This window comes from Psittacula echo (assembly GCF_963264785.1).
Source record: "Psittacula echo genome assembly, chromosome: 2".
NCBI lineage: Eukaryota > Metazoa > Chordata > Aves > Psittaciformes > Psittacidae > Psittacula > Psittacula echo.
Genome location: NC_137737.1, coordinates 13,241,810 through 13,266,195, shown reverse-complemented (window position 1 = coordinate 13,266,195; position 24,386 = coordinate 13,241,810). Strand labels below are relative to the sequence as shown.

Sequence of the window (24,386 nt, the reverse complement as noted above, 5' to 3'; positions counted from 1 at the left end):
CTATTCCAGATGGCGCGTGAAGTTCTCTGGGAAAAGTCCTTTATAGCTATTTGCATCCCTGTACTGAAGCCACTCGGATTCCTTAATGCCCGTCAACCAGCCAGCCTCCTGCAAGGAAAAAGACAGTCAGTCTCTTAAACTTCATATCTCTCTGATTCCTTGCTATGAGCTTCAGGCCTGAGGATGTTTCAGTCACATGCCTAAAAGATTTGGTACTTTGGTTAAAAAGCAGCCTCTGACGTTGCGCAGACTGTTTTCTCTCTTCTGCTAGACCATAGTTCCATGAGACCCAGTGACTGCAAGTATATTGTATGGCCTTTAGCCCATGTAACTGAACTCAAAATTGGATAATCAGACTTCCAGGCCATCCGGTATTACACCAGATCTGCATTTGTGCAAATCTGTTTCAAAGTTGCCACAATAATATTGGCACAGTTTTGCAGTAAGAGCACAGCAGCAGGCCAGAGACACTGCACAATACCATAGATGGGGAAAAAAATAGTTTTCAATTGGATTTTTTTTCCCCTGAGAGTTCTTTTCTCTTGATCATGTATTGGCAGTCAGAAGAAATAACAGTTCTTGCAATCGCCAGAATTACTCTCTCTAGAAACTCAAACTCAGTTAATATGCAGTTATTTTTCCTATAACTCCTGGAAACTTAAACCAGAACTTGACATGTGAAATTGCAAACAAATCACCAGCAGTGCAAGCAATCAAAAGGGAGATTTCTTATTGGAAAGGGTTGTGATCAATTCTACCTGGAATAAAATTAATTCGGTAGTTTTAACCATGATCAACCTATTCTCATCTCACTAACTCAGTCACTCCATGCCTTGTCTCTTTTAAGAACAGGAGCAAGAGCAAAGCCATGACAAGCAGGATTTCTAATACTACCATATTATTATTGCAGAAAGAGGACACAAGGAGATAGAGTAGCTCGGACACATCTTCACATACACCATCAAGTCACGATTCCTCAGTAGCTGCATGTGCTGGTGTACTGACTCTCTGCCCAAAAATAAGCAGATTAGAGCAGATACAATACGGCACTGGCTGGGTACATGCAACCAGGGACGTGGTTTTGAAGCACGTGGAATAGCTAAGAGAAAACACAGAGGAACTGCAGCTTTCTACCACAGGCAGCCTGGATTGTATGAGGGAATGAAGAGTTTTACTGGATAAAATCTTCAACTCAGGGCTAATGGAAAAGCCACTGGGTGGGACTGGTTTGCTTTGAATCGAGGACAAGCTGTTGTTACCAGCTACATTAGAAATATGGCTTTAGACAGGTCAATTTTGAAGGAGAATAAAGAATAACAAAGATAAGAAGACTATATAAATCAGCAAAGTACCTAGCAAAAGACAAAGAGATTAAGCCTTATAGTGATGTTAAACATGAAGGGCAAATATGTACTGAGTAATAAAGATATGACCAGAATAGTTTCAGAAACATGAATACATAAAGGTTTATTTTCTCCATCACTGCACACAATTTACTCCAATTAATGCTAATGGCATTTTGATGCACACAATAATATAACTCATGGATTCACCAAGTGAAGATTAGGCATATTTAATACATAACATCCTAAGTAAAACACACTGAAGACAGAAAGCACATTTTGCTGTCCTTATAGCAGTGTCCTGCTATATTGCTATTGAAATCACTTGAACTGCCCATGAGTTAAGATGCAGCATAATTTGAGTAAGGATAAAAGAATCTATTCCTATAAAAAGAGCAAAGTGCCCTGCTGAAAGAAACATCTTTTATTCTGAAATAGAAAAACACAACACAAACACAAAACCTCATAACTTGTTTCTTGCATTCAAAGAGAGCTCAGCTGAGATGATGAACACTGGTTATTACCTCCCTTTAAGCAGCATCCACCACTAAAACAATTTCAAACACAGCCCCCAGCACTCATATGCGCTTAGGGCATTAGTATTTAGACCTATTTTAAGAAGTATTCTCCACTGAGAGCAGTGCTCTTAGCTACCTGAATAGGCAGGATCCTGATTCCCACTTCTCAACCTCCAAACAAATGGGAGACTTTCACCAATGCTGCTGGCAGTAATAGATGCCCATGTAAGTGGCGGGTGCTAACTGTGCAGCACAGTCTTCTTTTTTAAAGCAGTGGCCAAAAATCAATTCACTTCAGTGCAATTCAATTTCACATATGGAATAAAACTGTTTAAAACTCAAATGAAGCACACTGTTAAAACAAAATTAGATCTCTTAAATGAAATTAAACTGTTGCTGAATTCAGGTTCAGGCTTCCAGAGGGCAGAGTTAGCTTTAGACTCATGCAGCTCTGTGCCCTTTGGCAACACAATTTGTGTGCAGTCTCAGTGTTCTCTGTGGGAGAATTTGTATCATTTCTCCAAATCTATTCATAAAAACTCTGAACATCTAGGGACCATGCAATTGATTTTACTGCAGTGATAAGACAAGTTGATATATAGCAACATAATGCACAATTTGTAAGTCATTTTCGGTATTAAGTCTTTGTGTGCATGTGTGCCTGTATTAAATCCACTACAGAGTAGCATAAAAAAAAGCCCTAATAAAAAAGCTGAGGTTGGATCCTGCTAGTAGCATATATCTGGGACTTAAGCTGTAGCCAACTGTGCCGTTTAGTCTCAAAACCCAGTTCAAAGACAAAAATCTTTGTGATTTCTGACAGTAGTGACCTTGTGAATACACATTCCCATTAACTATAATCTGTAAGAAAAACAGTAAGACAAAGATAAATGTTAACAAAAGAAAGACACCTGGTTTTACCTGATCAGCTGTGGTCTCAGAAGGAATTACTAGTACAATATCTCCCCGTTTTAAATTAAGCTCGTCGCTGTTAGCTGCCTCAAAATCATGTAGGACTTCAACCTGAAGGAAATAACACCAAACATGTGATGTGATCAAAATGGAGACATTTTCTTAACAAGATTATGTTAAATCTTTAAAAAACCAAACAACCCCAATAGAATATCGTGCTGCCTTTGTGCAAACATACGGCTATAGACAGGTACATTCAAATCAACAAGGTTGAGATTGATTCATATCACAGTTTTCTATTCATTTCCTTGGAAGCAGGAACAGCTTAAGTAAGTCTTCTTGAGGCTACTGGTGGAAACCCAAGATCCTGTCCCAGTATCTCAAGGACAGATGATATTACAACACCCCACAAGTCCTGCCTCTTGGACAAGTCGTGCCACCCTTACTCCTTCTGCATGAGGAACTTGCTTTCATTCCCAATGAGAGAGGGGCAGTAGGATTTGCAAATAAATGTAGGAAAGACTTCCAGGAACTGCTATTTCAGATTCTCATTCTCTTGCTGTGGTCACTGGATGTTATTCTTGCTGCAAACATCCATGGAAATTTATGTGGGACGTACAGCACCCATTTCAACATGTGATCAAAGAAGTGAGTAAGGGGAACCCTATTTAATGCTTGCCCTGGAGAGAGCTCCCATTCACTGGCAGATGGGCTTGCCAAAAATACCTGTCTTTCAAAGGTGTGATTACTAAAACATCGGCAGATCAGCATGTCATTGTGAACAGGCCATTTTAACTAAATGGTTCTACCTCCTTAAGAGATGTGCTGTTCTAATTTTCTCAAAGCACAGCCAGTGCCATGGTAACTCTGCAATAATGAAAGAAAATGGTATCAAGAGCCAGATGGTTAGCATCTATTCTGCTTCTCTTTACTCATGTCTGACCCAAGAGAGTGATGAAAAACAAGAGATGAACTATGTCAGCATGTCCGAGTCAGAGCTGTACAGTACTGCTCACCCTCACCTTAATGCTAATCTCTAAATTTGCTGAAAATACTGAGCAATGAGAACAGACCAAGAGGAATGTGATACTGATGGAGTGCTATGGGACTAATTAGTCTAAACTATGCAAATTAGAATAGGAAACATGTAAAGTTCATCCATCCTCAAGGAGCTGCTCAGTGATTCTGAAGTGAGAAGCATTATCAAAGAACTTTGTGAACCAGGAAACCCTAGGGATCTTGTCAGCCAAGGAGAGAACTTCTTATGCCTCATTAAACTTTACTGTTTGATTTCCCTAACAGTTATAACTATAATATTACTGAAGTCAGAGAATGACATTTTGGCTTTATAACCATCAACTGTAGAAGTCCCATGGGTTCCAACATAACCAGAACTTCCACTATTGATTTTCAGGCCAGAAAATGCCAATATTTAATATTCATAGAATCACAGGATGGTTTGGGTGGGAAGGGACCTTAAAGATCAAGTATATTGTTAGTATATTACATATATCATTGGCATCTATCATACAATATTGCTGACTAACTCTGGCAGTCCAGTTTTACTCAGTGTATGAATTTTCAGTGGCAACCTGATGAGATGAAGAAGTTCTTGTACTTCAGTGAGTCTCACAGCTACGTAAGGATATGCACCACAACAACAGTGTGCAGAAAATGTATTGTCTCAGAATTCACATAACAAAGCAACAGCACAGTATTAAAGTTGTGCCGGTGTATATTTGTGTGTGCATGTGCCTGGCTGTTAAACTAAGCATCCTTCAGCCTCAAGAAATCATCACACCACCTGCCCAGACAGACACGTCCACAGAAGCTAGATCTGAGCAGATGTCTACAAGAAGAATGAAGAAGCAGACCTTAAAGAGAAAGCCGGGTGGCATCGCAGAAGCTGTGTCTTCTGCTGGAACAGGCTGGTCCTGAGAAGGTGCAGCCTGGATTTCTTCTGCAGGTTTCTCCTCAGTTCCAGCCTGGGAAGTTTCACTGGGAGAGACATCAGTGCCCTGAGTGCCCATCTCCGCTGCAGCATCTTTGGACTCGTTCACGACGGCTTCATGTTCTTCTCCCTCCCCCTCATTGTTTGATGCTGGCTCTATTACTACTGAAGGGATGCTGCTGACCTTTTCCTGGGAAAAACAAAACAAAACCAAACCAAGAGTATTCAGTACTTTATCTCATAAAGCAAAACACAATTGTTTGTTTACTGCATAGGGCATATATGAGAATGGAGACTTCCTTCTCTTCCTTTTCTTTCTACATTAAAACAGAAAACAGTACTTGTGCAAGAATACAAATGAGTAACCCCTTCCCTGTTTCCACTGTTCCATTTCATCCTCCTGGGTCTACTTTCTGTGTTACTGCAAATCAATGCAGTAAATAATAAAAATGCTCTGCAGATAGTTTGGGATGTCATTTTCAATGTGCATTGAAATTAACAGACCTTTCTCCTCCACTCTGCTCTTAACTGTGGGTGGATTTGGGTAAAGCCACGAGTTCCAAGAGTCACCATCCTATAGCTCTTCAGGAATTCAAGTCAGCAGGGTGATAGTGAGACAAAAGTGATGAAAGAAGGAAACATGACCTTTTTTTTGGCTAAATGAGATTTATCCTGATTTACAGCAATAGAACTGAGAGCAGAGAAAGCAAAAAGGCTGAGTAGGTAGGATCTGGCCAATAATGAAGTTTGGGCCAAAAAGCAGTTAATGAAACTTGCTGGAGCGTCCAACCTGAAAAGAACGTGTTCACCAATCCTCTGCCAGACCATCCTACTATGAGCAGAAATACAACATGCATTAACAGAGGTGGCAACTGGCTGCCCAGCTGCAGAGTCTGCTGTAGGAGCTGCTCCCCAGCTCCTCAGAGGTTGCAGAAGAAAAGGCAGCAGGCCAGATGCAGATAGATGGCTTGACCACCATGATTTTTGTAAAACAAAGTAATGCTCTTGATAGCACATGGTGCCAGGAGGCAAGAAAAATTCCTCACTTTCTCTGCCTATTTCTCCAGACAGCCCTGTTAGGTTATGTGGTAAAGCTTGCCTCCACAGAGGAGCCCAGAGAGACTACAGCAGGAACAATACCCAGCCCATGCTGCTCCTAGGCCCCTCACAGGAGCCATGAGCCCATCAAGCCCCATTTCCACAAGCCCAAGGGAGCACAGGGGCACAAAGGCAGGCACAACCCACACTAAGGACTCACAAGAAGGGGTACACTGTGTGGGCCTCTCCCAAGGCTAATCCAGTAGAACTTCAGCCTTGCTACTTGTTGGACCTGGGGGCACAGAGCTGCAACAGCCTCAGCTCCTTTGGGCAGCTGAATCTGTCCTGATCCCCATAACAAACTTCCCCATGCACTGACACGAGTTACCTGAGACACATCAGCCTCCCTTTCTTCTCCCTGAGGTTTGTCACCTTCAGCAACACCCTCCTGCTCAGTGGTAGCAACACCATCACCAGCTCCTGCTGCCACAGCCGCACTGCCTTCTGCTTCCACAGCCCCCTCGGCGGCAGGTACCACCTACAACCAACAGAAGAGAGGGACCCTTCAGGGTGTGAGTTCTGGATATCTGCTGGAGACACCACGAACCAGCCTCTGCTCTGTGACTTCCCTGGGTGGTGCCAACCCATGGCCTTGGTTTCACCGCGGTTCCTCCCAGACTGTGGGAGAGAGCAGCGCCAGGGTCAAGCTTGTGCAAGGAAGCCGATAACAGCTGGGGAAGGCACGTCTGTGAAACCCCACTAGAAAGCTCTTAGCACAGTCCGTCGGTGTTACTGGAGTAACAGTTTGCCAAGGCTCTAGTATTCTTTCCTTCTCTTGCCTTCAAGCTGTATGGTGGAAGAAATTCACCACAGGCTTCTGCTGAGAAGGAGGAGCTTGCAAGCAGCCCAGGGGTCCACAAGACCCTGATAGCGGAGTCTGTTCTCAGGAAGAGGCTCCAAGTGTTCTCCAGCTACTGTCACCTACCTCTAGCCCTGGGCTGGCTTCGAAAATACTGCCTTCCTTACTCTTTTCTAATAGACAGAGTGGCAAACTGGGCTATAGCAGCAGAAGCAAATATATTCTACAGCTGGATAAAGATCAGAAATCTTCAGATTCCATCAGATACCAGAAAAAAATACAGCTGTAAAGATCTATAGCTAGGTCAAACAACAGAAACATATATAAAAGCCCATTCGGTCTGGATAAGACTGAACCATTTTGTGATCAGTCTCTGTTGAAAAGTAAATGCAGTTAGCTGGTCCAGTTCTTGAAATGTGGATAAAAATGTATCTGCCTATAGATCAATGTCGAATCCTTCATCCAGCAGAGACTATTGGTGTAATTTAGGTATCACCCTAACACTGGTATTGGTATATACCCCTATATGCTTGCAGTAGCATATTGGATATACAGAGTGGGTTAACCTTAAGGGATGGAAGGTAGATGATAAAACTCATTCTGTTAATCCAATTAATTTCAACATGGTATTTTTAATGTATGACAGATAGCACCAGGATAAAGTAAAAACACTAAAGTGAAACAGTTTTCTAGGTACCCATGTGAAGCTACAGTTAGCAGAAATAGCTTTGATCTCCAGTTAATAGCTTCATACTCTTTGTTTCCTCAGTTTGATCTTTCTTCCACAGATGAGGCTAATACAGCTACCTGAACTCAACTTGGAAGTAATTAACTGTCCATGGGCACTCTTCAGGCGTTGTTTTTCAGCAGTATCTAACATTCTGCACTACTATTAATTGATGTGATAAGGAAATTCTTCTGGAATCCTGAAGGCAGAAAATACTGACAGGCTTTGTAGAAATCACTGGAGAAGCTTTAGTTTAAATTGAAAATGCTGCTGACAAAGAAGGCACTATTATAAAAAGAAGTAAGATCAAAAGACATGGGCAGACGTTGAAAGCAAGCAAGCTTGCCACTCCTAGTATTGCCAGTTCTAGCAGCCTTGACCAAGAAGATACCCAAATGAAAGATGAGTGCAAAAGCCCTGGAAGCAGCTAGTAGGAAAGAGGGGAAACAGTGTGCGTATCACATTGATTTTATACCGTGCGCTTCTAACAGCATGCTGCAGAAATTGATCTCGCTGTCTGTTGTGATTAGAATCAGCACTACTTTTCTATTTATTGGACGTGTACAGCCCATTTTATTTCACTAAGGAGGAGAATACTAATTTACATGAATCAGCTCTCAAATGCCCTGCAGCTAAAGGGTGATGCTGTCACAGCCTGTAGCCATGAGCTGCTGAATGTATACCACAGCTCACAATAGCCTAATCATTTGTTCTTGTGGCTTAGAGTACCAACACAATACAAGCTAGATGATTAAAAAAAGCTTTCACAAGAACACATGTGGGGTAACACAGAATGAACCTCACTATCAGCCTCAAACATATGCGAATAGTAGGGAAAAGAAAGAGGGAGGTTCATGCCACTGAATTCACACCTTGCCATGGCAAACCACACACTTGCAGATAGTTACCTGTATTACCTTACTTCATGTAAAACCCATCCTACAAATCTCTTTTCTATAGGTCATCAATGATACCAGACAGCCTAATAGTGTTCCAAATTAGCTATCTGTAGCAGCATTACTGACATTTGGACAGTTGTCCCATTATACCAACCACAAAGAAAGGGTCATCCAGTATAATGAGGGCTGTGAAAGAAGAGCCACTTGACTGCTTTAATTGCAGCAGAAGTGGATGTTACTTTACCCAGGGTGCAGCCGATTCAGATGGCTGCACTCTCCTCTCATTAACAGTGCTGGCAGCTCAACACAATGCCATGGATTTGGAAGGAAGAATGAACTCAGGCAGAGAAGGAAGAAAGGTCTGCCAGAGGAGCTCCCTCAGCTATGCTGCTTTTCCAGAGCTGAGGATCTCACCCCATTGCCGGATTTAGAAAGAACCTGGGTAGTTTTTATGGCAGTTGGTTACAATCAAAGCTAAGCTAGTTAATATAATGTCAAGAGGAACTGATCATCATCCTTTAAGGAATACATCAATCGTTTGCAAAGTCTTGGAAGACTTTTGGGGTGCTACTTAAGAATTGATTGTGCAAGTTACAGTATCAAAGGGACCATCCTCCACTGGAGGCCAGATATCAGCTTAGCAAATAGCCTGATCTCTTATGGCAGCTCTCCTGCATACAGTGATTTTAAATAGAACACAGGGTCAAACTTACCAGGTAAGAGACCTCAACTGTGTAAGGACATATATATTAGAAGATATATTAGAAAAAAGAAGAAATATTTCAAACATTTGGCCTTAGTGCTCATGGGAGCACAGATTTCTTGCATGTTGCTCTCGGACCAGACTTCTTGGGAGTGACAAGCCACATTGAGGAGCAACGTAACACACACTTGCACTGTGGTGAAACCGAGCTGGGCTTGATCTACCATTCCCATGCTGTACTTTCTTGCTATTCCACTGATTTCTCTGCTGTGTGGCAGCACTGGTAAGGAGTAAGGCACCAGTGAGTTCCAAACTTACTTCCCAGTGAGCCACTGGTAGATCCTCGACTCTGGCAGAGCTACTGCTGTTTTACAGCAGGGTAACAAACTAAGCTTGGGCAGCTGGACTTACCATGTTCTGAAACCAAAGCAAACGGTGACCAGCACACAATCCTTTTCTATACACTGTGACACCAAAACGAGTAACAACAAAAAAGGAGGTTGTCAGCACATCAAGATAGGAATCCTAAGTGATTAAAGGGTAAGTAAGGATTGTAACTAGGAGTTACAATCAGTTTCCCAGTCCCTACTTCTATCCCTGCATTTAATATGAAGCCATTCCTCTTGTGCTGTGCCGACTGCGTGTTTGAACACATTATTACTTCATTTTAGTATAGAAGGATTCACAGGAAGTAGTTTTATCACCTCTGGAAAAATATAAGCAAAATATAATCAATCAAGTCTACACATGCACAGCTTTATGTATGTCATTGAGCTTTTCACTTGCTTTGTAATTTGATTTTAGCTCTATCTAATTTGATGCTGGCTTTGTGCTTTAGCAAACAAACTTTTAACTTGATTATTTCCAAATATCTGTTTTAGTTTAAGGTATATTGTGCTAGTAAAAGCTACTGGGAATCTATGCAATATATTTCCAAACGTCAATTGAAACAGATTATACCTCCTTCAACGCTGCAGCTGCTTTGTTTACTGCCCTGAAATACTTAGCACTCTGTACTGCTGCAATAGGCAGTTTCTAAGGCAGGTCCTGCATTGAATGAGAGATGTTCTGGTGTTAGAATATATACCGCAGATAAAGATATATCTGTGCAGTGTTATAACAGATACCACAGCTGCATCATATTGGCCTGCATATTGATGATGTGCAAATGACAACTGTATTCTTTGCCATGGTTCTCTTGAAGATATTAAAGCACAACCACAGCCTCAAGGCTGTTCACATGTACCTCGCTTTCTTTCTCAGCAACTCCAGTTGTCTCCTTATCCCCTGCCTCCACACTGTCCTGTATAAAGAGGAAATATGGTCATCACCTTACTCATGCTGAGGCAATAGCTGCAGAGAAATCAGTTATTAATCAAGCTTAATAGAAGCACAACATGTATGGGATGCAATGAAATGAATGGCTGGAACTAAATGGGATAATATATAGCAAGCAGAACGATTCTTGCTGCCACATATAAGCTGAAATAAAAGTACTTATAGGGTAAAACCCAACAAATTATACCTTTTACATATGTTATTAGCAGCAGCAGTATCAACTTCAAAGAGCTGTTTAGTAAGCAACACCCCACAACATGCTGCTGACCTTGTGGTTTCCAGCACCCTCAAATTTCTCCCACCCAAGACTCCAAATGTTCCCATTATAACCTATTGCTGCCCCTGCAACTCATCAGAGCTTCAAGGTAAACTTTCTAAAGCACTTACTTCTTCCACTCATGTTCGACTGCAACTCATTTAAAGGGGCTGTTCAAAAGAGGTGGGTCACAAAATTCATCATTTTTTGGCAGAATCACCCTTCTCTAGGTCCATATGCACTGGTACACGCAGCAGGTGCCTGACATTTAAGAAATCAGACATGTGTCAGTGGTCTTCCAAATCTGACACCCACTGAGGTGTCCAAGGGATTAAGTACACTGAATAATAATGGGCTCCCCCCAAACAGTACTGTTTACAGCACAGATGCCATCCAACACTAGGTCCTTTTCTACAGGTCAACAGTTGCTAAATTGCTAAATTTCTATGTGGGTGAATTCCAAACTGCGAATTTGCTAAACTTCAGGCCTGGTTTGGAAGAGTTGGAGACGCTTCTTTCTGTTCAGGTTGAACTGAGGACACAGGCTATTTCTGCAGACACTCTGCTGAGGAAAAACAAATCAAAGCCCTGTGAAGGAAATCCACTTTGCTATTACATTTTGAGGCTGTTTGCATACACAGCTAGATCAAACATTCCCAAAGAGCTGTAAGGGTGAAGACAAATGATGCAAATGTATGTGAGGGCATGGTAGATCGGACCGTCTGCTTTGGCAATCAGAAATTAGGAGACCTCAAGTACTAATGGCCTTCACACACCCAAGCCGGTCACGCCAAATTTTCTAGCTGTGAGTTTTCAGTTTCAGCTGAAATGGCCGCCTGTTTCTTCTGTGATGGAAGGATGCTGAATTATATCCAAACTTCGTATCACTCTTGTCTTTCCTAATCTAATCTTCTAGTATTGCCTGCGGTCACCTCATGAGCCCCAAACATGTCCAGATGCCAGGGCAAGGCAGATGCTGACAGCAGTGTTACCATAGAAACCTCTCACAGCTTTATCCCATTAAAATTACAGTGTCATATAACTTGTTCTTTTAATGATCAATTCTCCTTGACGCTGCCATGGAGTCTTCCATTTTATATTAAGTCTGAGGGGACTGTAGAGAGTCTTAAATAGGAAAACCCCAAATATCAATAGCAAAATACAACTATTTCTTACCCTTGCGATGCACACAGCCACGCAGAGAAGTCTCACTTTTTTCCTTTTTTTTCTACAGAAGAAGTATATACAAATGTTTCTATTGCCTGTAAAAGCTTTATGTCCAACTGCAAGTCAGTAGATAAATGCTTTCCCTACTTTTACTATTAAAAAGTGCTGAATTTCTGCTATCAGCTGCATTCAAGTCAGCTTGCCTTCAGAAATGAGCATCATCCTGCACCTTATAGCCAGGAACGTGACAGCCTCTGCCCTTCTCTTAATATTGCCCTGGCAATATTCTGAATCCCACCAGCCCAACTTTGCAGAAGAATCTAATATATACATATATATATTTTTAAATGAAGCCTGTTTTCCAGGCTAACTGGAAACACAGTTTTGGTGGGAAAGAAGAAAGTCAGGAGAGCTATCCTTGCTTCCCAAAGCTTGGGACTTCCCAATTTGTCTATTGTGCACTAGTCAAATTAGTAGCATTTTGCTTTCGCATTTTTGATTAGCTGGAAGTTGGGATTTTGTGGATGGAGGGGTGGAGAAGAGAGGCATGGAAGCACGAACTGTATCAATTTCAGGGCATGAAAGCCTAGTAAAAAGGATGGCTGCAGTAACACCTCAGTAAAGTAACACCCTTGTTCCGTCACATGAGAAAAAACCTGCTTCTGCAGACTTCAACAGAATGACACCATCCTACACCGGTTCTCTCCTGTTCACAAAAGCCATACATTTTTAATGGCCTCATCTTCCAACTTCGCACCTGCACTTAGCTGCACACTCAGGATGCAGTCACTGGCTCCTCTGTACCTGACCACTGTATTGCTCTCCCAAACAATACATTCCACCATTTGGACATTCCACTATTTGGACACCATGAATTGCACATACAATGGGATTCAACCATAATTAGATAACCCCAAAGGTGCAGGCTGTTTCCTGGCTTCTGCTGTACTTGCTCAGTGTCTACAAAGAGTTTGTCAGGACGTAGTTTTGTATCTGCTTATACGCAGCTTTGAAAACCACAGTATTCAGCTGAGTGTCTGCTTTAATGGAAGAACATCAGAGTCCAGGCATGCATCAGATCCAAAGCACTGAAAGGCTCTTTCCAAACTAATGAGCATAATGGAAGCCAAAAAAAGCTGATCTCTGAGCAGTGCTCTCAACTCTCTCTGTCTCACATGCAGGAGAAGAAGAAAGGGAAATAACAAGATTTCATAAGCTTTCACTTCATTATAATGTCCTCATGTCATCTTTGTTTGAATGTGAGAAACTGATGTAGTTAGAGGTGTAGCATTTTTTGGAAAAGAATTAATGCATTTATAGAAATAAGTTAACGTATTATATCCTTCAGGCTGTATCCTTGGGGTTTTACAGCTGCCTTTGGGGATGCTATGGAAATAGGGAAATGACTGTTTCAGTGTGCAGAAGTCCAGGCAAGGACTTTTTTGCCGTGGTTAACTTCTGCTGGTGCACATGGTCATTCTGCCCTAATTGCCAAACACTTTATCCCCTCCCCAAATAGGATCAGCTGTTGACAGCTATGAATAAAAACTTTGTTTGTTCTATGGCATGAGAGACCTGAAGGACCAAGACAAAAATACGTAATGAGATCCCAGGCAGCAATTCTGATGAGCTCTCATAATGAAGTTGGCAATCTTGTTCAGGCAGAGTAGGAAACAGCAAGAAACCGAATACAGAACTCCCTGTCCTGTGAGTGGTACCCTATCCCCTGGACCATTCCCTCCCTGACTTAAATGAAAACCCTACCACAAAATTTACTGTGAAGCTCCTCCAATGAAGAATGCATGCCATAAACTTCCTGGATTAATGGGATGTGACAGGAAACTTACCACAGAAAAATTAAACTGATTAGGGGCTGTCGCTCCAAACTGGAAGTTACCAACCTTGAATAAAGATTCCCAGAAAGAATCTATCAATATTTTACAAGTCCACTTTTAAAGTGAACTGTCACTTTTGAAGCAAACGACTGCAGAACTGTCGGGAAATGACATGTTCTCATCCTTTGCAACTCTGTACTTTCTTTAGCTTTGAGCGTATTTGTCATTAATCCTAATCTTCAAAACTCTTCTTTGCAAGTCCTGGAAAGCCCTTCCTGAAATAACAACCGCTCAGAGCCAAATGCAGAATGACTCCATTTTGGACATTTTAAAAATCAACACTTTTAGCTTATTTTCACAAATTAGCAAGGACAACTCCATATTTAAAAAGAAATGAAGAAAACCCCAGCAAAACAAGCAAACAAAAAAACCAAACCCCAACTTTTTTTCTTCCTTAAATCCTTACAGATGAGCAGAATAAAGCCATCTAGAAACAACCTTTTCAGCTTCATTAATATTTGTTGTTCCACATTATTCCTTGCCATTCACTGACGGGAAGAGAAGAGGTCCTCTTCTTGATTTCCCCTCCCTCGTCTCTCCACCTTCCCTCCCTCCTCCTTTATTCCAAACTATCAGATTTACTCTGAATAGACACAAGGCATTCTGGACAAGAGTTTAACAAAACAACGTGCCTCAGACAGGCAGTTTCATCCTTCACCTTACTATGGAGTTGGTAAGTTATTACTGTGATTTATATCAACTGAAAAGAAACCACACAGGGAAGGGGAGAGCCTGGTCTCCATAGACCACAGCTCTTTCTCCTGAATGCTGACATGTAATAATCTCCAAACTGGTTATGGGGTTCCCTCTTCAGCTCATGGTTGGCTTCTAAAACCATGAACCTTGTAGACACTTATATTACAATTGCTTTTTTCTGGTATTTTCATGCTTTAGGAAGGACCATACAATACGTACATTGGCTTAGTGCTCAGCTTGAACTGAAATGAGAAAACTGCTAATAAGGTCATTTAAACATGGCATCAATTCTTTCTCCTTTTGAAGTTCATCTGGAATCAAACAATCTGTGAAACCACAACCACTCAGCCAAACTTCAGTCTCTAATGCCAAATGCAAGAGGAGTACACTTTAGGGCTGATAGGAAGATGCGTGCTGGAGAGGCATGCTGTGACACAGCCTGGTGCTGGGGAACCCAGGCATGGATGGATAGTGATGATGGAAAGGGTGGCTGAAATGCAGCAGACACATCCACCATGATGGAAGGTGGCTTGAATGAGGCTCAGGAGGTGGCATGGGGGACAGGTCACTCACCGCAGCCTGCTCTGCTGGCTCAGCAGGCTCAGCAGGGACAGCCTCCTTCTCCACAACAGCAGCAGCAGGGGTTTCCTCAACCTTGGGTTCCCCAGGTGGAGCTTCTTCAGCCTCAGTCTTTTGTTTTATGGATTTTTGAGTAGACAGTGGAAAAATTGTTGAGAAGTACATTATAATGGAGAGGGAGGAGGGCAATGGGAACTGTACCTGGCACAGTGCTGCTTCAGGCTCAATCTCACTGGGCTTTGCCAGGGAGAAAACAACCATGCTTGGCCTTACAGCATCTAAAGGGCATTTTCATCCTCAGTATTGAATATGTAAACTGAGCCAGTCCTATATCCCTCCCTCACAAGGAAAGAAAGCATCAGCTTCGTGAGTTACAGAAAGGAGCGATGGAACTGGGGGGAAGGCACTCAGTTTGCTCAGAAATACTCCAGAAACCGATGGCAAGGCCAGAAGCTGAAAATGGCACTCGTGTGCACCAACTATGGGCTTCAAAGATAAGCTGTTTACATTACCCCTTATATTGCCTAGGTCTGCCTGTTCTCAGACAATATAGCCCCTCCTCCAGTGAAGATTAGAAGCGATTAACAGAGACTCGAACAGTTTTTCTATGAACAACACTGACTGCTGCAATTCTAGCAGTGAAAATCATCCCTGCTTTCTTATTAATATGCATTCCCTGTTGAGCTTTCAATCAGCTACAAAGCATCCATTTATCAACCCACTACTGGGAATTCCACACTTTAAAGCTGTGGCCTAGGCTGTCTTTTAAAGCAAGAAGATGTAACAGATATCACCAGCCCTGCAACACATTCAGTCCTGTGGCAAAGTAGTTCACAGCAAAAGTGAGATCTCCAGTGGAGACATCGCTTTGCAAATGCACATGCATACAAGGGGAGAGCTGCAAGCTGTGCTCAGCATTTTCCATTTATAAAGACGGCTGATTCAAACAGATAAAATAACCCCAGTAGATTAATTTGCCATGAACAAATTGCCCAGCACAATATGAAGCTCAGAAGCTATTTAACTGTTTTGCAGCTGATAAACAGGCAGCTGGCTAGAAGGTCTCCCGTGATGAAGAGACAGCTTCCACAAAACTCTTAAAGACACTAAAATCTCCTCCTCCATGGTATTTTTCAGGAAAAATCCCATAGCCTCTCACTTTTTTTCCTCACATATTCCTTAAGCAGCCTGATTTTTAATGAGGTACAGAGAAGTCTGCCTAAGCAAGACCTTCAGGATTTGCTACAGCATAAAGAAACGTTCATTATATTATACCATGCTGTGCAGAAATCTCTCTGTGTAGTGTATTCGTGCTAGCTCTAGGGAATTTCACAAAAACAAAATAGGGCTGAAATGAGAAGCACAAAGTGTATTTATCTCAGGTAAGATGATTAATGAGTTCCCTGAGGTTTAACGCTAGAAGAAACTTTCAGGCTTAGAATCACAGGTAACACTATAATGCAGATTGCACTGATGTTCTTAAATTCACTTATTGACAAGCAGTCTTCAGACTAGTTACCACATTTCAGCTACAAATGTGCAAATATGTCGCTGTATTCAGTAACCATTATGAACACAAGTACCACCACAGGCATTATACAAAAGCCACATTAAATAATATTGAGCATCACGCTGCTGCTATTAAGTAGCTATAGCTCTTGCCCAGCAATGCTGCTATTCCACATCCTTACTCCAGGCTAACCAAAGACTGCAAGAGAAACCAAGAAACTGCCCAAGTATGATCGCTTCCAAAAAGATTCTCCACTCCTTAGAAGTGGACCATGCCTACTATTCATATCTGGAGAACGGCTAAAACTATAACAATATTGCAGACATTTAAACAGCCACCAGGTACTATCGCCTGCTTGCTGTACACTGGACCATAGTACTCATTCTTGTAATTTCTTACATGCAATAAACGAAAAAACTGTTTGACTGCTCCTTTGAAAAGTTAATATACCTTAGAATATCCTGGTTTTCTTTTCTTTTTCTCTGTGCTATCCTTGTGCAAGACTGTTTCAGTGAGCAATGATTTACAACAACATCACCCACCGACTCATCCAGCTTAAGGTTTTGTGACTTAGAGGATGGAAAACTCAAAAAGGAGAAAATACCTTTGCACAAAGGAAAAATGGTGCCAGTTTTTACAAGGTACTTAAAAAGGAAGCAAAAGCCACCACTTACCAAAGGCTCCGTCACATTCTCATTTGATTGCACTGTAAATGCAGAGGTATCCTAGATATAGAAATGAAAAACAGTGACGCAAATATATTTGAGTCAGGACGTTTGCAGGTGTCTATCAAAGATCTGATTTTTTAATGGTTAATTCAGGTAAACTCGTAAGTAAATTCACATAGAGTAAGATGACAGATAATCTAAATAGATATTAATAATTATTATTAGTTAAGCACTATTAACATTAAAGACATTCCTTTTTCAGTTATACATTTGATGCTTCTAAACCGCGCAATGTTATTAAAGGTGGTGAAACCCCCTTCAGTTAATATATGTGAATACCAAGTGCTTTACTTCAGACACAATGGACTTCTAAGTAGTAAAACTCTGAATCCTTTTTACAGACAACATGTGCCCATGCCTGGGGAATACACTAACTCCAAGATCCTTTCACATCCTCTTGATGCTGGGGTTTTATTTGATCAGTTAGTAAAATAATTATAGATGCAAAATTTTACCTGCATTCAGAAGATACAAGAATGGAGAAGTTTTCCAACTTCTTACTCACTCAGAACCAGTTAATTTGCAAAACATCCCTGGCCAAATCCTTTTCCTACTGCAGGGGGGGCATCAGATTTTGATTCCCTCAGGGCAAATATTTTGCCTTAATTATTAGCAGTGGCTCTTTGCCTGGCTTTTTGCCCCTTTGATCCACTAATTTAAATGCTCTGGAGCAGAATGGTTAAGCACTGGAAAACTCATTTCCATCCTTGTATAAGCTCAGCCTCTTTGGGTGCTTTTAAAACTGGAGTACAGGGTGTGCTGTGGATGAGCCAGTCTCTAAAAGGATGCTGGAAAATAATGAGGCCTCAGGTTATCCACCTGAAATATGGGATCTTGGCACAGCCCTGGAATAAGGAATATGGAAGCATAAACATGGTATCTTCATGCACTGTATCTCTGTTATGTCTAACTGAGTCTTACCATCAGCATGGCAACAAACAAATAATTAAGGTTTAACTTTCAGATTCAAATGTATCTTCAACAAAAATAAAGGTGCAGAAACAAAACTCATTCTATATAAACACACAGAGTTGCTGAAAGTACGTGAAACTGAGGAACCCACCCTTTACAGGAGTTTGGAACTGTGAGAAAAAGCCACAAAAGAGCACAATAAAAGAAAAGCTAAAGCAGCTCTTTAGGGAGGTAAATAATCAGTCCCACTGAGGTAGTCAGATTGTTGCTACTAAATTCAGCCAGGCTCAGTGTACCAAGAATATTAGCATCATTCCAGTCATATCTAGGAATAATTTCTGAGGACAGGGTTTGGACTGGGGTCAGGATGACCCTGTTGTGCAGCTTGTCTGTAGAACACATTTGCTGAACTTGTACAGCTGGTGCTAACCCCTTCCTACCAGCACAGAAAAAATACTTTGAGAAGCGTGTTTATTTCTTACCTGTGCAAATCCATTAAATGCTGTGCTGGATGCCTATGTAGAAGTGAAGATCAGAACAAATTATCATTTGTTTACTGAAGCAGAACAGGTGTCAAAACATTTTTATTTGCACAATAAAAATGTAGGCCAGACATTAAAAAGAAAAGGAAAAAAGAATGAGGGGTAAGGCAGCAAGAAATTTGACGACAGCGCTAGTTGATAAGAGGCATCACAGGCTTAAAGAGAACAACGAAACCAAAAAGCAGAGTAACTTAAGCGATTCTATAAAACAGTAAACCAAAAAGGACTAGGTGCTTTTAAAGGTCTACAGGTAAGACACAAAACCTGCGAGACACAATGTGCCATCACAGCTCAAAGCTTCATTCCCCGTTTAGAAATGCAGTTTTGTCAGCCTGCTTCACTGCATGGCTGAAGGGCACCACACTATGAACAGTTGCATGGCAGTTTCCAAAGAAAGAATAGCACGGGCTTAGGAAGGGCAGTGGGAAAAACACACATGGATTGTTTTTAAATGACAAGGTTATGCATGACCTAAGGAACTCTTTGTCTAGACTAGGCTACACACTGGGGTAGGTACCTCTTCTTTATCAGCCTCAATTTCCTGGTACAACAATCCATATCTCCGGTTAGCAATTTCATCTTCAGATAAATCTGAGTTGTTGGTCTCATTGTCTTTGGGACTAGTTGAACTCTCGGTGCTAGCATTTCTGGAATTTCCCATTTGAAACAGAGCCAAGGGTCTAGCTATCTCGTTGTTTGGTCCAGGATTGCTAATGCCTGCCGGCTCCCCAGGCAAGCCTTGTTTTACTGGTGCCTCCTGACTTCTATTGCTTGTGCTTGCACCTACTTCTCCCCAGCTGCTACCAGTACCTCCTAGGTCTTGTGTAGACCATTTATCACTAATGCCTAACCAAACATTTTCCATGTTACCTTCTTCTGAGTCTTGCTCCTTGGGGAAAAAGGGCCAATTATCCAGTCCATTGGCTTGGACATCTGACACATTAGGAAAACCCCAGGAATCATGAGTAACTGTTGGATCCCAGTTTGCCAGCCAGGGGTCCATTTCCAAGGCTTCAGGAACACCACTGCTACTAGGATGCTCTGCAGCTACTGCTGCTGCTGCCCTGTCTGTCACTTGGTCTTCTGAATTATCTAGGCAAGGATTACCACAGCTTTTGCTAGCAGCATCAGCTGCCTCAGGCAGCAATGGCCACTCTTTTTCAGCAGCACCTTGACCTTCAGCAGCAGCACTACCATTTGTGAGGGAGCTGATGCTATTGTCTTCAGTTCCTCTACCAGATTCTTCTGCACTGAGTAATTCTGCATCACACAGAATGTTTCCAGTATCTGTAAGGTCCTTTTCTGCGTGGTCAGTTACCTCTAGGTCAACATGTACCCTCATTTTTATACACTCCATGGATGTACTCTCTCCAGTACCACTGTCAGTTTGGTCTAAATCATCTGCAAATGTCCTTTGGAGGTCCTGATCCCAGATACCAAAGACTCTCTCAGGTTCAGCACCAGTGCTTTCAATAGTTTTATAGTTATCCACTACTATTTTGTCCCCATCTTCCAGCCCTGTGCTTAACAATGGTATTTCTCCATCTTTCTCCTTAATGACATTGACCCATTTGAATTCTTCTTCCCTGGGGTTTTCTAGGCTAGCACCACCAGCTCTCTCAGCATCCCCATCATTATCTTCTAACTCTAGATCTGATTTTGCTAAAACCTCATGAAGTTCTCCCTCATTGTTTTCCTTGGTTTTGCAACCTTGCTCTTCCAGTTCCTCTATACCTTCTACCTCCTTGTAGTTAACAGCTCTGGTCTCTACCTTTTCACTTGGCTTGACACCTGCCCACTCGTCTTCCTCCCGCTCTTCCTCTGTCTTTTGCACATCACGTGGGAGGGGTTCATCCAACAAGCTATCAGTTCCCAGGATGGGTGTCTCAAAACTGGTTATGTTCTCTAAAGGCTGATTGGTCACCACATCTTCCCATGGGATATTTCTGGCATCCAACTGGTCCTCCAGTGAAGTCTTCTGGTTTTCGTTTACAGACACTGACCCTGGAGCAGCATCCTCCTGCTTCTCTACAGCAGGCCAAACACTAGCAGGCAGAATACCCGTGGATTCGCTTGAGGTTTGCTCTGCCACAGGGAAAAGCAAAGAACTGCCTGCAGTAATTTCCTGGCTGACAATGGGTGTGCTAACATCTAGGCCCCAGTTGAGTGAACCTAGATCAGTTTGAGTTCTGTTAATATCTTCTGATGACCCACTGTTTGGGGCTTCCTCCATGACCAGGTTACACAGGGAAAGACTTTTTGAAGAATCAGGCTTTAAGCAGACAGAAAAGCAAAGAAAAAACACAAGATGAAAAAGATAAAGGCGAACTTGATGAGAAAACACAAAATTAATATTTTACTAAAGCAATTATAATTTAAAGAATGCAAGTGACTAAATTAAGCCGTTTTGGGAAAAGCTATATGGTTTGCAACATCTGGAGGCAATAGATTGCAATGTAAAAGAGCAGCACTGATAGACAAAACCAGAAAACTATATATCACACCACACTGATTAAAGCATGTCTCTAGAGCGGTTGTGATTTTGAGGGGAGGTTTGCTTACCGGCTGCACCAATTCGCTGCTTGTCTGTAGAGAAGAAAATCACACGTATAAAACACAGAAAGGAGAACACGATGTACTTTGTTACAGCAGCAGTCTGTTAATTAGCACTTCTCTAACCAGCAGCAGGTCCCTAATTGGTGTGGGGAAAGAGCGGCGGGTCCTCTCTTGCCACTCCACAGGAGACTAATGCCAGGCCCCTGAATTTAAGCCATGCTTCCAGCTTCCACATTACATTATAAAAGATCTACATGCGTAATGAATATTTATCACTCCTTGCTTTCCTCTGTGAGCCACTGACATTTTGACCACAAAAACCCTATTACACCTCAAATGAAAAGAGGAATTGCTCTGGGAGGCAGTGATCAAGGAAGGAAACAACACAAGTGGCAGTGGGGTTTACTTGTGTTTACATCAAGGCATCGCTGCAAGGAGTGCAGAAGGCCCTGCACATGCAGCTCCTTCAATTCTCCATCACCCTGTCCCATGCAGAGGCATTTACACTGCTGTCTACACTGCCCCTTTGAACAGATACAAATGCTGCAAGCAAGATCAACAACTGCTCTGTATTCAACCTATTAAGAGAAACTCAGTAAATGGTCAAGTATCCCTAATTTCAAACATTCAGCTGTGAAGCTTGCTACTTACTGCTTTTAGACTAGAGCAAAGAGGAAAATAATTGCAATACAGAATACATATATAATATTAAATTAATATTTATTAATAAAACTGTGTGAAAGGAAGACACTGATAAAGCTATCTAACATAAGCTTAGAGCAATATAGTTGAAACATTTATGGGTTATTTTAGCTGGTCTAGATATTGGCAGCCCTGAAATTTTGGCTAGTCTGCAAGCGTGTCTTGTTTTTCAGGCTCTATTTAACCTTTCCCAATAGAAAAAGATGAGCATTAAATATACATCACATACGCTGTGTGCTCACAAACCAGTGCTGCAAACGTGGATGCATGAGAAGCATCCACAGATTTCTGTACTGACTGAAGCTGCAAAAGGTCAAAAATGAGTGTACCAGGTATACGTCAAGTCAACCCAGCTATCTCCATGACATAAAGTCATAAGAAAGCTCACAAAAATGAGTTGTTTTCTTCCTGCAGATGATTGTATCTGATTGTATCTGATATGGCACCAAGAGAAAAAAGGAAGGATTCATGCAGTTTTCTAAAGTTGCAGCTTCATTTGTGGATAACTGCAGTTCACTGCGTGCCCACAAAGACAAGTTAAATTCTCTTTTCATTCCTGAATCTTGAGCAAATGGGTGTCCATTGCGGTAAAGTCCTGAGGAACTACACCTTCAGATAACTGAACCAGGTGAGCAGCATACATTCCTACCCTGTAGTCGCTGTAATTTAAGCATGAGAATTAAAAGCAGCACACACTTCACTATACTGATTGTGAATCTTATTAGCCTAGATTTCTGACATCATTTAGGGGTTTTGTAGGCCAAGTAACAGAGATTATTTTCTAATGTTGTTGGTTTTAAAAGATCCCCTGTGGCTCCATAAACTTGAAAGTGTTTGTCACAGTCTATAAATTCTTATCTTATATATACTCTTTATCTTTTCTGGTAAAAGCACTGCAAATCTGAGTTTAGGGGTTTACATAATCAAAGGCACAGAAATATCCCAATTCACAATGATGAATGTCAGGCTTACCGTCCATAAATCCCATGGCAATGTCTGAAAAAGTAGGGGGAAAAAAAAGGCTTTGAGAAAAATACTTTTCATATACTTTATGTTCAACATGCTACATAACTGTGTGCATTAACTAACAAGAGAGAGTTTATTTATAACATAGAATCCTAGAATGGTTTGGTCTGGATGGGACCTTAAAGCTCATCCAGTTCAAACTCCCTGCAGCGACACCTTGCCCTAGACCAGGTTGCTCCAAGCCCCGTCCAACCTGGCCTTGAACACTGCCAGGGATGAGGCAGCCACAGCTTCTCTGGGCACCTTGTGCCAGCGCCTCAGCACCCTCACAGGGAAGAACTTCTGCCTAAGAGCTCATCTCAATCTCTACTCTTTCAGTTTAAAGCCATTCCCCCTTCTCCTATGCCTACATGCCCTTGTAAACTTATTTATATGCATATATACATATACATTTTATACATTACCGTGTGTGTGAGCACATGTGTGGGCACATAACTGCATAATACACTTCTTAGTTCAACAGGACGGGCAGTATGTGATGGATTGTGGTATTTCCCACTTCAAAACAGTTGTTGCTTTCCAGCAAACTCACGTCATCAGGTGCTTAAGTAACAGCCGGATTCTGAGCTGGTGACTGACTTTTAACAGGTACAGGAGTCTCTGCAAAGTGCAAGCTTTAAAAAGCTTACATAGGTCAGGCTTTTTAGCCAGCTAAAAAATGATCCAGCTACTATGTCCAGACTGACACCAGGAAAGGGAATGGCATGCTTTTTGGGAAACAAAACAAGAAAGATGACCAGTGTTTTCATTTTATTGTCCAGTCTGTTAGGTAATAAATGCTAGTGACCTCTTAGCCAAAGAGCTGAATGGACAGGTGAAAGGAATGCAGCAGACTTCATGCCAAATATTAATAGCCCACCACACGAGAAGAAGCTCTGCTGATCAGTCCCAAAAGCTGTCTGAGATGCTTCAAAACATATCTATTATATTTGCACCTAGGTTAAAGCCCATGAAAAACAAAAACTAAAGATGTGCATAAAGTAAAATGCAAAATTGTTCCTCAAATACTTGCACATGTTGACATGTGAAATGTGACATCTAACATCTGCCTGAGAGAAAGGATTGCTGCGTTTAGCTTCTTTTCTTGCCGCTTTCTTATAAGGACAAAATGGCTCTCAGAACAACTGCTTTTGCAAAAGACAAAGTAATAACTCAATACTCATATTCACAGCAAATCAACATCAACAGCCACTTCTCAACCAGTTTAACTTGGTTTAAGTCCAGGTACATGCTTCTTCAGTGTATGTAATTCACAAGTGTACCTGCTTATTCTGCTGTATATTACTAGCTGAATATTCAAGCTTTAAGGAAAAGTGATAGGTCTGTTCTTATAGTGCTAGCTGGTACAAACTCTGGATATGCTATTGACTTCCATGGAAGTAGATAAATTGCTTTTTTTTTTTCATTTTTTCCTTTTCCTTTCATTGCTCATGAGACTTTGAGTACAAGAGGGAAGGAACAAACTAAGGGAAAGGTGAGACAGACTGCAGCTAGCAAACAGAGGTCAGAAGCAGGCACGTTTAAAAAGG

At 41.6% G+C, this 24,386-nt stretch overlaps 1 protein-coding gene across 1 annotated transcript in view; it reads right to left on the bottom strand.

The window, feature by feature from the left end:
* The window catches only part of AMPH (amphiphysin), a gene marked incomplete at both ends in the record, with an annotated part of 103,815 nt that continues 79,429 nt past the window's right edge, over positions 1–24,386 (bottom strand). Inside the window, 10 exons of the mRNA XM_080610309.1 lie at positions 1–108; positions 2,783–2,884; positions 4,648–4,914; positions 6,151–6,300; positions 10,197–10,253; positions 14,876–14,992; positions 17,066–17,116; positions 18,514–18,546; positions 21,136–21,159; positions 22,804–22,827. Of these exons, the coding sequence (XP_080466435.1) occupies positions 1–108; positions 2,783–2,884; positions 4,648–4,914; positions 6,151–6,300; positions 10,197–10,253; positions 14,876–14,992; positions 17,066–17,116; positions 18,514–18,546; positions 21,136–21,159; positions 22,804–22,827 (933 nt within the window). The remainder of the gene's footprint in view (positions 109–2,782; positions 2,885–4,647; positions 4,915–6,150; positions 6,301–10,196; positions 10,254–14,875; positions 14,993–17,065; positions 17,117–18,513; positions 18,547–21,135; positions 21,160–22,803; positions 22,828–24,386) is intronic.